Source organism: Pezoporus flaviventris, unplaced genomic scaffold (genome assembly GCF_033815535.1).
Source record: "Pezoporus flaviventris isolate CSIRO_AGI_PZ_B2104156 unplaced genomic scaffold, CSIRO_AGI_Pfla_v1 ptg000050l, whole genome shotgun sequence".
Lineage (NCBI taxonomy): Eukaryota > Metazoa > Chordata > Aves > Psittaciformes > Psittacidae > Pezoporus > Pezoporus flaviventris.
The window spans coordinates 4,421,238-4,434,209 of record NW_026892598.1 but is presented as its reverse complement, the minus strand read 5'-3'; the positions used below and the strand labels follow the sequence as shown (position 1 = coordinate 4,434,209).

Genomic DNA, 12,972 nt, shown 5'->3' with positions numbered 1-12,972 from the left:
CTACAGAACTGATGGACAGGGGTAGAACAGCTGATGTCATCTACCTGGACTTGTGCAAAGTGTGGGATTGAGTGTGCCCTCAGCAAATTTGCCGATGACACCAAGCTGTGTGGTTCAGTTGATACGCTGGAGGGAAGGAATGCCATCCAGAGGGACCTTGACATGCTTCTGAGGTGGGCTGATGCCAACCTCATGAAGTTTAACCATGCCAAGTGCAAGGTCCTACACCTGGGTCAGAGCAATTCCAGGCACAGCTACAGGTTGGGCAGAGAAAAGATTCAGAGTAGCCTTGTGGAGAAGGACTTGGGGGTGTTGGTTGATGAGAAACTTCACATGAGCCAGCTACAATGTGCACTCGCAGCCCAGAAAGCCAACTGTATCCTGGGCTGCATCAAAAGGAGCATGACCAGCAGGTCAAAGGAGGTGATCCTGCCCCTCTACTCTGCTCTTGTGAGACCTCACTTAGAGTATTGGGTGCAGTTGTGGTGTCCTCAACATAAAAAGGACATGGAACTGTTGGAACAAGTCCAGAGAAGGGCCACGAGGATGATCACGGGACTGGAGCACCTCCCATATGAAGACAGGCTGAGAAAGTTGGGGCTGTTCAGCCTGGAGAAGAGAAGGCTGCGTGGAGCCCTCATAGCCTTCCAGTATCTGATGGGGGCCTGTAAGGATGCTGGGAAGGGACTCTTTGTTAGGGACTATAGTGACAGAACAGGGGGTAACGGGTTCAAACTCAAACAGAGGAAGTTTAGATTGGATATAAGGCGGAAGTTCTTTACTGTAAAGTTGGTGAGGCACTGGAATGGGTTGCCCAAAGAAGTTGTGAGTGCTCCATCCTTGGTGGTGTTCAAGGCCAGGTTGGATAGAGCCCTGCGTGACATGGTTTAGTGTGAGGTGTCTGTGCCCCTGGCAGGGGGGCAGGACCTTGATGATCTTAAGAGGTCCTTTCCAACCCTAACTATTCTGATTCTAGGAATATAAAACACATTTTTATTCTAGTGTTTACGTTAAATGTGGCATACTCCTTTTCTCTCTAATGCAATCCAATCAAAATCAGATCTTATTCCGGAAGACAGTAATAGCATAAGTTGTAGACTTCACTGATTTCATCATATTGGATGGTTTTCAAGGATTAATACAGTGCCTTTCACAGTGCCTAGCACTGTGTCTGTTGAAGTACCTGCAATACCTCAACACACCAGGGTTTGGGGATTTTTTTTCATCTATTATAGTGTCTCAGCTTCAGGGAATGCAAGTTAGATATTCTAATTTAACTTCATAAAAATAGAACATGCAACTCGGAACCATCATTTTGAACACAAAGCACTTAAGACTTACAGTGAGAGTATTGGCAGACTCATCTTGCAATACTGACTGCTCTGCTTCAGGATTTTTCTCCATCTTCTTTTCTGATATTTGTAATTCCTTCCTTACAACAGCTCTTACCAAGTTTGGTTTGTACCTCTGGAATCTGCGCCGTACTAACTGGGCAGGTTGAAGAGGTGTTTGTTTACGTTCTCCAGTGCTATTTTTGCTATCAGTGCAAAGTCAAACAGAAAAAAAAAATCTGCAACTTAATTCAAAAGCACATTATTAGTAATCACAGGTTCATTGTACGTAAATATAAAATACAACTGAATTTTTAAAAGAAACCATGTAAAAATAAAGTTCTGCTGAGTTTAAGGTGCAAACACAAAACTTGGTTTCACTGTATATTTCTGTCCTGGGTTCAGCTAGTAGCAGCTATTTTTCCCTTTCTTAGTAGCTGCTGCAGTGCTGTGGTTTAGACTTTAGTCGAAATAACATGCGGATAACACACCAACGGTCTTAGCTGTTGCTCTGTAGTGTTTACTCTGATCAAGGACTTTTCATCATATGCTCTGCCAGTGAGGAGGGGCACAGGAAGCCAGGAGGAAGCAGGGATAGGACACCTAACCCAAACTAGCCAAAGGGGTATTCCATACCACAGCACTTCATGCCCAGTATATGAGCTGGGGGGAGCTACCCAGAAGGGCAGATCACTACTCAGGTTGGGGTGGGTATCTGTCAGCATGTGGGAAGCAATTGTATTGTGCAGCACTTGGGTTTATTATTTTCCTCTCCCCTTTTAGTTTTATATTCTCCCCCCTTGTTATTTCCCTTATCATTATTATTATTGGTGGCAGCAGTAGTGGTTTGTGTTATACCTTAGTTACTGGACTGTTCTTATCTGAACCCATGGGAGTTACAGTCTTTCAATTCTCCTCCCCGTCCCTCCAGGAGCCAGGGAAGAAGAAAGTCGGGTGGAGTGAGCAAGCAGGTGCACGGTGCTAAATTACCTCCTGGGCTTAAACCATGACAATTTCAAAGCACTGGTCTCCTACCAACTTCCACAACAGAATTAATTAACTTACTGGAGGCATTAACTTATTGTCTGCCTACTACTATAAAGCCAAAGCGATTTTCACATGGTTTCTCTCATACCAAACTAGTGTTTCTCTGCTTACAGAGAATTTAGTGTTTCAGATGATGAAACAGCTGTAAAATGAATGCTCACTAATTTAATGTTTAGCATAGAAGTAACTGGAATTTTAGTATCACTAGTGTCAAATCTATGAGAACTAAGATTTCATTCACTATTTTTATTAAATTTTGTTTGCCAGTTGGCAAATTTCCTTTTAAAATATTTCAATTGTGTAAGTTAAGAAACAAAAGTAGCTAAGCCCTTACTCTGCATTAGTGGCTGAGGTGTCATCTTGGCTAATTTTGGGTAGACATGACGTGAGTTCACCATCCTCCGATCCTGAAATTTTCTCTGGGGACTTACAGCTTGGGCTCTCAGAAACCTCACGAGAGCCAACAGACTTCTCCTTTCCTAAGAGTTCTAATGGTTGCAGGACTTGATGTTTCCCTGCATTCTGAAAAGAGTAAACACAAGCACCAGTATCATAACTAAACCAAAAGGAGACATTGCGATATCCACAAAGTCCAGTACTATATACTCCTGAAGTGTTCCCTGGAAAAAACCCTCTAACTTTTCACTAATAATTTCCTAGTCTTTCCAGGACAAACACAAATTTGTTTATTTAAAACAAAATAGACTGAAAACTAGATTTCTTCTCTGACACGTTCTATTAACTTTTCTTTCTTCCCTGTCAACTCTACAAGGCCACCTCAAGTCAGAAAGACATTTGGACACATAACAAGAGATACAGAATGGATGTAATCTTTTTCTCCTCACACACAACCAAGTAGAAAGTATAGTTTTCATGTGGAAAAATTTAGCTTTTGAAAAAATTGATTCAAAAAATATTAACTTTATATTGCTTAAATCATCAGTATTTAATTTCACAAACCCAAAAGTTCAAACATAACTAAAAAAGGGGAAAAAAGAAAAAAAGTGCCTTACATCTGTATCAGGAAGGATGCTACATTCACTGTCACACTGCACCAAACTTCCTTCCATGTAGGTATCTTCCTGTGATACACCTGTATTATTTACATCCAGCACTTTCTTTCTACTAGTTGCCATATTTAAATTTGGCTTTGGTCTCTGGAATTGACTCTTTAGTAACTGAACTGATGACACAACAGTTTTCTCCTCTTCCTTCTGAGGACTAGACTCCCTACAAAAACAAACAGAACAGCTGAAGGGATAGGACAACGGTGGTTCTCCAAGTCATGAATGACGTATGTATTTCTCTTCAATACAGAAGTATAAAAAAATTTTATCTTTCTTAAAGGAACAGTAAAGTTAATTATATTGCGAAAAAAAAATCCAATAAAAGTACTCTGAACACCATCAAAAACCTGTGTCTCTTACAAACAGGTGAGCAAAGATAAGTTAAAAAAAAGATGCCATTTCAGAAAAACCCACATGCATGATTTGACAGTATAAACATTTTAAAAATTACTTTATCTAATCATGTTTAAAACTTAGCAGTAGATTTACAGCACAGTTGTGGGTTTTACTTTGGCCTTTTTTTAAAGGACAATTTAATAAAAAAATAAACCCTTTACATAAACACATAGTGATGCACTGCTAGGACCAACATGGAGAAGTTAACTACAGGAACTGAACATCACACTCACAGTGTAAAGATCAAATTAATCTCCAAGGGCATACATATTTAGTGCTTTTGAGCTCTTGGGGGTTTGTTTGTTTAAGTTTAGTATTGTCTTGATTAAACATCTCATTATAGATATAGAACTTGTTTTAATGCTGAAGTTGAGAATACCTAGGGATATCAGTGGCTTATGAACCACTTCTCTCCATTTAAAAAATTACCTTACCTTGTACTGGAATCTGGAACCTGTTTCAAGGTATCTGCCAATCCCTTTTCACTTTCACAGCTTTCTGTTTCAGAGGACTTTTCCTGTATTGAGTTCATCTCAGAATCTGTAGAAACATCCCCATCTAACATCGCACTGCCTGGCTGAGTGTATTTATGACCTGTCACATCCTAAAAGGAGAAAGTTTCACCGTAAGATTGAAAGGATTGCTCAACCTCTCTTTTAGAGGAGCAAGTGGAAATGAAAAAGTTTATTTTAGTATCTCTTACAAAAACACTCTTGTGTCTCTTGCTTCCTGGGCATCCAATTAGACATTTTAAAAGTAAAAATTTGTTATTTTCCCATTAACTTTCTATCTGAAGTGGTCTCTTTCCCAAGAGTGCTCTTTTCTCTGAACTTCTCTTTTCAGATCTGGTATCACAGATACAACCAACTGAAATATAATCCATCTGTCCATGTAAAATACAACCCAAGTGCAATCATGAACAAATTTTATGACAATTCAGTTTATTCTGAAAGGATAAACAAAGCATGATAGGTCTATGCTTACAAATTGTGTGGTATGTACCCAGATCTTTGATACTAAAGGCTTCTACCTAGGACCTATCAAAACAGTGTGCCTAAGCAACCACTCAAGAAACTTACATTTTCAAGGCATGGATCATTGTTTTCATCCTTATGGTGTATCACACCTTTTTCTAGTTCTCCACTTTTAGTTTTCTCCTCTTCAGGAGCTTTTCCAGCTGTCAGGTCTTTTTGTCTTGCAACACTTCTTCCTAGATTTGGTTTTGGTCTTTGCAATCTGCCTCTCTTTAGAGATGCTGGTTTCAGCACACTCTGTTTGCCATCTTGTTGTAAACCAGCTGTTTCATTAGATCTGGAAAAATATGTTAGATCCATAATTACATACCACATATTGAAGTGAAAGAAGTCTTGGAGAAGTGGGTGGTTTTTTTCTCGTTTTTTTTTGTTTGGTTGGTTTTTTTTTTTGTTTTGGTTTTCTTTTTTTAAATCTAAAACAGAGCTATGCATTATCAACTTCATGAAACAATAAATTTAGAAGTGTATCTGCTAGAGACTGAAAAAGTACCTGACAAGTTTAAACTTATCTTTGCCCTGTTCTTTGGCTTTTCCCATTAGAGACAGGATACCACACCAGACAGCCCTTTTTCTGACATAACGGCTCTTCTTATATTCCTATCTGTCTAGAGGCAGATGGACCTAATTTAATGAAGGGTTAAAAAAATCACAAACATTCAGAAAATACATATATAGCTTCATAATCTTACTAATCTAAAAATATCGGACACACACTAGCCTCTTTTTAATCCCTTTCAAAACAACTTCTCCTGTAAAACATTTCTCCTGTTACACTACAGCTGCCACTTCTCCACGGGAAAGAAATATAAGAAACACTTCCTAACATGTGCATGAAAATGCCCATATGTTGAAATTCTTCCTATGTTTTTATGCTTTATGTTTGAGTGCTTAGCCACTGAAACTGACGCTTTTCAGTACTGAAGCTAGTAGAGACTTGTTTTAGCTTTCAAGGGACTTTTTTCTGCATTTATCACGATTGAAACCTCAGTTAAATGCTTTATTTAAAAAAAATTTAATCATATTAAAAAAAAAATTTCCATTCTTCCCTCAATTTGTGTTTTATTGCTGAAGTTTCTTCAGAAACTTCTCTAATTACAATAGTATGTAATACTTTCAGAAGTGAAAGGGATGATACATTGCTGGGGAGTAGCATGTCTTCTCATTTTTCACATACTTACTGAGGCACTGTCTCAAGGATTTTATCACCTTTTTCTGCAGCTTCTTCACTGGTAGCATCAGACCTATCACTCTGGTCAGTGCTCTAAATACAAATATAACATTAAGACATTAACTTTCTTACATTTGTAAAGTACAGCATTAAATAACAGACCAGGTAACTGTGACAGGATACAAAGTGGACTGCTTGTGACAGACACAGACAATTACAGGGGTACATTTCACATAGTCCAAAAGGTGCAGTAAAATCTGTATCAAACTAAAGCTGCATTTGCTGCAGGACCCGAAAGGTTATTGGCATCTACTGTTTGTGTGACAAGCTCCAGCTTAGCTGAGGCCTCTAAACAGTACCATGCTGTCAATGCACATTAGTAAGTGGCTGATTCCTGGTCATACTCAGAGGAAACAAAAAGAAATTAAAAGGATAACACTGCTGTTTTATCCACCAGCTTTTTAGCTAACACATTATCTCCAGCTAACTTACTCTATTAAATACCTTTTCAGTTTCCTCCTTAGGCTGTAGATGAGACACTGGCTCATTTCCTGCATCTTTTTCAGGCTCTTCTTTCTTTCCAGATGCTCTTGTAATATTAGGCTTAAATCTCTTTCGACACCCTCCAACTACTGCCTTTGCAATTACATTTTTTTCAGGCTCTCTGCACAAAGGATCCACAACAGTGACAGTTACTCCATAATATTCAAGCCTATGTAATATTCAATGACTTGCACAGCTTTCTTTAGTGTAACTGGGTTGTCTTTGGAAGGATTTGCACAAACTTATGCAAGTCTCCTCACAAGAGGACCAAACTTTCTTTAGTCTTACAGAGTGTGGAAACTCAGTTTATTAAAAAAATATAAAGTTATCACACAGGGGAGGAATCTAACTAGACTGCATACTGTAGGTGTTTTTGCGAGTGTCAGAAGCAGAGCTATTATCTGGCAACTGAGGCTAGGAGGAAGGCAAAGGCTCCTTATGAAGTTGGTACTTCCTAAAGTAATGATTTCCTCAACTTCCCAAAAAAATAAGCACAAGCCTTCTACCACAGTACCACTTGATACCATCCAACAAAATTCAAGAACACCACAGACTGTATGGGTAATGCAGCAATAACCTTAAAACAATTACATTACATCTTTTTGATATTAGAAGATATGCTACTGCTTAATGCAAAGACTGTCAAATAAACTCTGCTGCCTTTCAGTGGAATCTACTTTAAAATATTTGAAGGAAGCTTTACTGTCATTGTTACAGAGAGGTTAGCTTTTTTCTAAGCTTACTTAAGTTCTCCTTCTCATTCTCACATAAAATTTTAAATCTTGGCCAAAGCATTGCTACTCAAAAGTTATCATGATCTACCATCTAGTCCAGCATACTATGGTCAATTAGAACTGTATCCAAATTAAGTAAATGCAGGTTAAGCGCAAGTAAATTCAAGGAAAAACGATTTTACCTACATGATTTCAGATTGAGAATGGCTTTCTGATGTACTCTGCTTTTCATCTTGTCTATGTAAGTCATACACATCTTTGTTCTGAATAAAAAAAAAAAATACAGAAAGGAACTGATAAATGTAGGCTCTTTTCTGTAATGTAAAAAAAAGCAGAAACAAGAACAAGATCCACAAAATGGCTAAGGTCTGCAGGGTCCTCCGGACATGATTTGCTCACATAGGGCCATCTACAGCTGGCTGCCCTATACCCTGCCCAGATGCCTTCTGATTATTGCCAAAGATGGAGACTCCACAGTCTCTATGGGTAACTGTGCCAGTGCTCAATTACAGTGGAAAAGTATTTTCTGATGCTCAGAACGATCCTCTTGTGTTTCAGTTTGTGCCCACTGCCTCTGGTCCTGTCACTGGGCACCACTGAAAGAGCCCAGCTCCATCCTCTCTGCACCCTCCATTTAGGTTTTTACATAGCTATTGAAGAGATCCCCCTGAGCCTTCTCCATCTCCAGGCTGAATTATCACCACTCTTTCAGCCTTTCATCACAGGAGAGATGATATTAGTCTTCTTTGCAGCCACGACACATTGTTGGCTTATGTTCAATTTGGTGTGCACCTGGGCTCCTGGGTTTCTTTACCCTGCTGCTTTTCATCTGGGTGGCCCCCAGCATGTCCTGGTGCCTGGGGTTGTTCCTCCCCAGGTGCAGACTTTGCACTTCTCCTTGTTAAACTTCATGAGATTCCTGTCAGCCCATTTCTCCAGCCTCTCTGTGTCCTTCTGGATGGCAGCACAACCTTCTGGTGTATCAGCAACTACTCTCAGTTCCGTATAATCTGCAAATTTGTTGGTGGTATGCCCTGCTTCATCATCCAGATCATGAGAGATGCGTATGTGGCATTATAAACAAAAACAGATTGGAAAAGATAACCAGGAACATCATAAACATGAACAGAAGAAATGGCACAATGAAAGTATAGTTCTATCAAACTACAAGCCATCATCTTAAAACTATCCAAAAAACACATTTTTAAATTAATAATTAAAGGAATGAACTTTAGCATTCAATTCACCACAAAGGTACAGATTTATGCAGTAAAGCAGCTAGACAAACTCACAAGCAGGAGGTGCATCAAGGACTTGAAAAGATGCCAGACGCAATTTCAGAAGGTTCCTAAACTGTTGGACCTGATTAGACCGTACTCAAACAAAGATCATTCAGTCTTGGTCTGGTTTCCTAGATCTTTTCTGAAACACCTCAAGGCAGCCAGTACCAGTGGACAAGTTTACACAGGTTTCCATCCTGATCTAGCATGAACAACACAACAGCTCAACCTTCTCAAAACAGTTCACAATCCTGTGCTAGTAAGTGTAAGGTAAAACTTGCTCTGAAGTTTTACTGTTGATATTATATTGCTTCACTTGTGAGTAATTAAACTATTCAGCTGTTTAAATTGTCTATGAGATAAGCCAAGCATGCACAGATGCTCTCTGAATAAATGCAGTGCAACAGATAACCCAGTAAAGCCAACCAAATTGGTAGCATTTGAATTTTGGTGATGTTCTCACACTTGTTGCCTTTTTCTGCCTAGTGGTAAAACCACCACTAAGCCAGTCAAAAATAATATAAAAAAACAACTTTGACTTACAAAAACACTTTAATGGTTGAGACGAATTGCTTAAGAAGTAAAAACTACATTAAAAAAAAAAAAGGAGATACATACCTTTGTTTCTCTAGTTTCTTCAGATTGTCCTTCTTTGCTTCTGATCTTTGAAACTGGTAAGTCTGAAATCTGGCTTTCTTGTGATACATCATCTCTAATATCTAGGGTTCTCAGTTTAGCAGGTTCCATTTCTAGTGTAACATCATTGCTATCTTCAAAGCTGAAGTCAATAAAAGCACACAAAACCGTATTAGTGTATTTTAATTAAAAAAGCATTATTCTTTACAAATCGGTCAGGTTGCATAAAAATTACACAAATTTGACATAAATAACGTGTTTCAGAATATATGCAAAATTTTTGTAATATTTCCAAGATATGAGCTTAAAAATAACTTTTGTAGTACTATTACAAGATGTTAAAATCCCATCTGATTATTAGAACAGACTTTAATATAAACTGTATGTAGAAACTTTTTTTTCTGATTTTCTGTAACAATCTATATTGAGTTCAAAGACACATCTGTCCCTTCGAATGATTCCAATCAAGTATTAAAGCACATAAAATTTTCTGGGAATCTGCATGAAATAACAAATAGTACAACACAGCTAAATACAACAACTGACACATTAAATTCTGAAGCAGCAGTAACAGCTTCATAATGACTTTTTAGATTTACCACTTCCGTATATAATAAGCTTAATAAACATTCACCAAGTGAATAAACATTACTCCTTCTAGTAAGAGAATGCCCGAAATTGAAACCAAAAGCTTGCCCCCCGCCACGTTCTGCAAAAATAAAATCCAAGCAACATACTTTTCCTACAAGAACCATGTTATTACAAACAGACATAAATTCCAAGTGTATAGCAGTATTACTTAGCAACATTACCAAGGAGCACTTTGAAAGAAATATTAGGAGTTAGGATAAGCTAATAGCCTCCATGAACACACAAAAAAGTGAAGCAGTTTTGGATGGGATTTTAGTATTAACATAAATCAATTTTACAAGGGCAGCCCATCAGGGAACACTGAAAGTGTAAAGTAAAAACAGTTTACAAAACCCCAAGAATAATCCTCAAAAACAAAAAAACCCTGCCCATTCTGTGCCAGTTAGAATGATGATAAGCATGAATGATGATAAGCATGAATAAAACCAATATTAAAACTCTGAACTATTCTTATTTTGCCTAAGCTTTTAAGATTTTAAAACATCACCCAAGATTTTAAACATTACCTGTGTAAGTTGACATCACTTTCTCTCTCCATTATGTCATCCACTGGTAAACAGGACTCTGATCCCTCTTCCTCTGTAACAGCAGTCTCATCTCGTTTTCCTTCTGTAACATTGTTCAGTTCTTCTCTACAGGTAGCATGATCATCCTTGTTTGCATCACATACCACACTTTTTTCTGCTGCTGAATAATAATGAAACCAATTTGGACATTCTGGGCAAATCTTACAATTCCAATTCTCAAATCCTAGCTACAACAAAGCAAGAGTTACTTTAAGAGAAAAAAATTCCAGCAGAAAATGCTTAAGTATTAAGATGTAAGAGAACTGTTCTCAGCTAAAATAAAGTATGTTTAGACTTAGCATGAAAGCTGATTTTGAAAGGCATTGTTCCACAACCTCCCAACATTGATCAAAACTCAAGTTCTTATTTTTTTAAGTTTGCAATGTTTTTATGTAAAATTTGTATTTGAATATTTGAAAGTGAGCATTTTTGCCTCTTACTTTTCTTAGAGGACTTCCCTTCAGCAATTTTTGGAGGGACAGCCATTTCTTCTGGAAGATTCTCCCCTTCCTGTTCAAGATCATCTTTTTTCTTCTTCTTCCTCTTCTTTTTTGCTAACACTGGCTCTAATGCAACCTGTTCTTCTGCCTGTTCAGAAATGCCCAACGATTCCTCATTTTCTTTCTCAGCCACCACAGCATCAGAAATTCTGGCTTCATGAGAACCATCTTGATCAGCAGCAGCTTCTGTGCTGGCAGCTTTTGCTCCTGAGACAAAATAGTTCCTGTTTAATACTGGTGAAGTATTATGCAACCTAACTAGCAAAGATATTTCCACTAGCAACATCTTGTTAATTCATACAACACTGCACATATACTGCCAGGAAAATGAGCAGGACCATAAAAAGCCAGTCACCGACTTACCAGAAAAGCTTCAGCATAGATTAACTGCAACACTAAACACATTCTGCACATGGGACAACACTTCACCAGGGTAGTCAATATAAGATATAAAGCCAATTTAGTAAATGTTTTTGTTCCTATCCTTTTTAGCAAGTTGCACAGACACCACAAAAAGCAGGTACTGCTATTCCTGAAAAGAACTGTGCCTCTTCAGAAAGAAGTGATGATAGCTGCAGAAAGTATGCCATGAAAAAGCAATTCTAATCATTTAAATTTTTAATCAATAAATGTATAGTAGTTAATAATTTCTTATTTATATAAGAAAGATATATTATTATCTAGTTAATAATTCACAAATTTTCTTCTGGGTTTAACAACTTTCTAAATTTCTCCTCCCTCTCCTTTTCAGGATATTTTGTCTTCATCTTATATTTATGCAGAACATCAACCACCAAGAACCTTTCCCTATTCTTACACAAACTATTTCCCCTGTAATTAAAAAATCTAAAATGCAAGAGAAGTAGAAAGGCATACTCACATTCCTTTACACATAAAGTACTTTTAATCTACCACTGAAGTCTACAAACAGGATTCTGTATGTGGCTCTAAATCCTAACAGGTGGAATATTTTACTTAATCAAATCTGAAATCAAGAAAAGCAGCAACTATGTCAATGTTAACACTTAAAAAGCAATGTAGCTTCCTAGCAAGCATCCCCTTTAAAAACGTTATTCACTTGTTTGTTCCACAATACCACTTATGAAGAAAATGGGTCCCTGTGGAACAAACAAATGAACAACCTCACAGAATTAGCAGGGAATTTATGAAATGGTGTCACTGTAACTGTTTCTAATTTAGGCACATCTCCGAAAGATCCCTTAGAAAGTACTGAGGTAATACAACACTATATGGTGATCAACAGTAACTAAACAAAATCTTTACCCTTTATTTTGAACAGACCAGAAAACCAAGACAACTCTTACAAGACTTCTTGAAAAGAATCACACCATTCAGACTCAGGGAGTCAAACTATAATTAAAGGAGAAACAGAACCACTAAAAGAAGAGAGCTTAAAAAGTAAGAAAAATTTAAATTAAAAGTCACAAAAGAGCTTGCCAAATACAGTTTAAGCCCAAGGATTCTAGAAGTGAATTTGTTAGCAACTCATGAAGACACTTATCAACTGTTAAATTAGAATATCCTGTTTAGAATATCAGTGCTTCAGACTGTGGAAGAGAACTGATTTCAGGGTGGTCTCAAATGCCTGTCCAGAGAAAAAACTCATCTCAGGAAACAGGCTGCTACCAGTCATCATCATCTCACACATCAATAAACTACATCTGAAAAAGTTTCTCTATGTAGCCAGGATCCTCTTGCCCTCTCTGCAACAGGGTACAGAAAGATTCCCCGTGTGATTTTTCCCCTGCTGGCAACAAATTACTGACCACTGCTCTGTGAATGCTATCTGAAGCATTCTTTTGATGTACCTTCTGGCTTCTTTCGAGGCCTTGGAGGCTTCTTCTCCCTTGCCTTCTGGCTTTTAACAGTCTTATGCTTCCTCTTTTCCTCATCTGCTAAGACCTTCTCAAGCAACTGGGCAAAGAATTCAAAGTCAAAAGGCCGCTTCTCTTCTATAAGATTAAAGCAAACAAACAAAAAATATTTCAAAGTTGATAA

General features: G+C 37.8%; 1 protein-coding gene across 1 annotated transcript in view; it reads right to left on the bottom strand.

The window, feature by feature from the left end:
• The window catches only part of BDP1 (B double prime 1, subunit of RNA polymerase III transcription initiation factor IIIB), a 50,093-nt gene that overhangs the window by 25,033 nt on the left and 12,088 nt on the right, over window positions 1-12,972 (bottom strand). The window contains exons 9-20 of the mRNA XM_061468645.1: window positions 12,783-12,926; window positions 10,894-11,160; window positions 10,394-10,574; window positions 9,219-9,378; window positions 7,507-7,583; window positions 6,548-6,755; window positions 6,054-6,136; window positions 4,921-5,152; window positions 4,276-4,445; window positions 3,392-3,608; window positions 2,713-2,900; window positions 1,342-1,537 (exon numbers count right to left, since the gene is read on the bottom strand). Of these exons, the coding sequence (XP_061324629.1) occupies window positions 1,342-1,537; window positions 2,713-2,900; window positions 3,392-3,608; window positions 4,276-4,445; window positions 4,921-5,152; window positions 6,054-6,136; window positions 6,548-6,755; window positions 7,507-7,583; window positions 9,219-9,378; window positions 10,394-10,574; window positions 10,894-11,160; window positions 12,783-12,926 (2,123 nt within the window). The remainder of the gene's footprint in view (window positions 1-1,341; window positions 1,538-2,712; window positions 2,901-3,391; window positions 3,609-4,275; window positions 4,446-4,920; window positions 5,153-6,053; window positions 6,137-6,547; window positions 6,756-7,506; window positions 7,584-9,218; window positions 9,379-10,393; window positions 10,575-10,893; window positions 11,161-12,782; window positions 12,927-12,972) is intronic.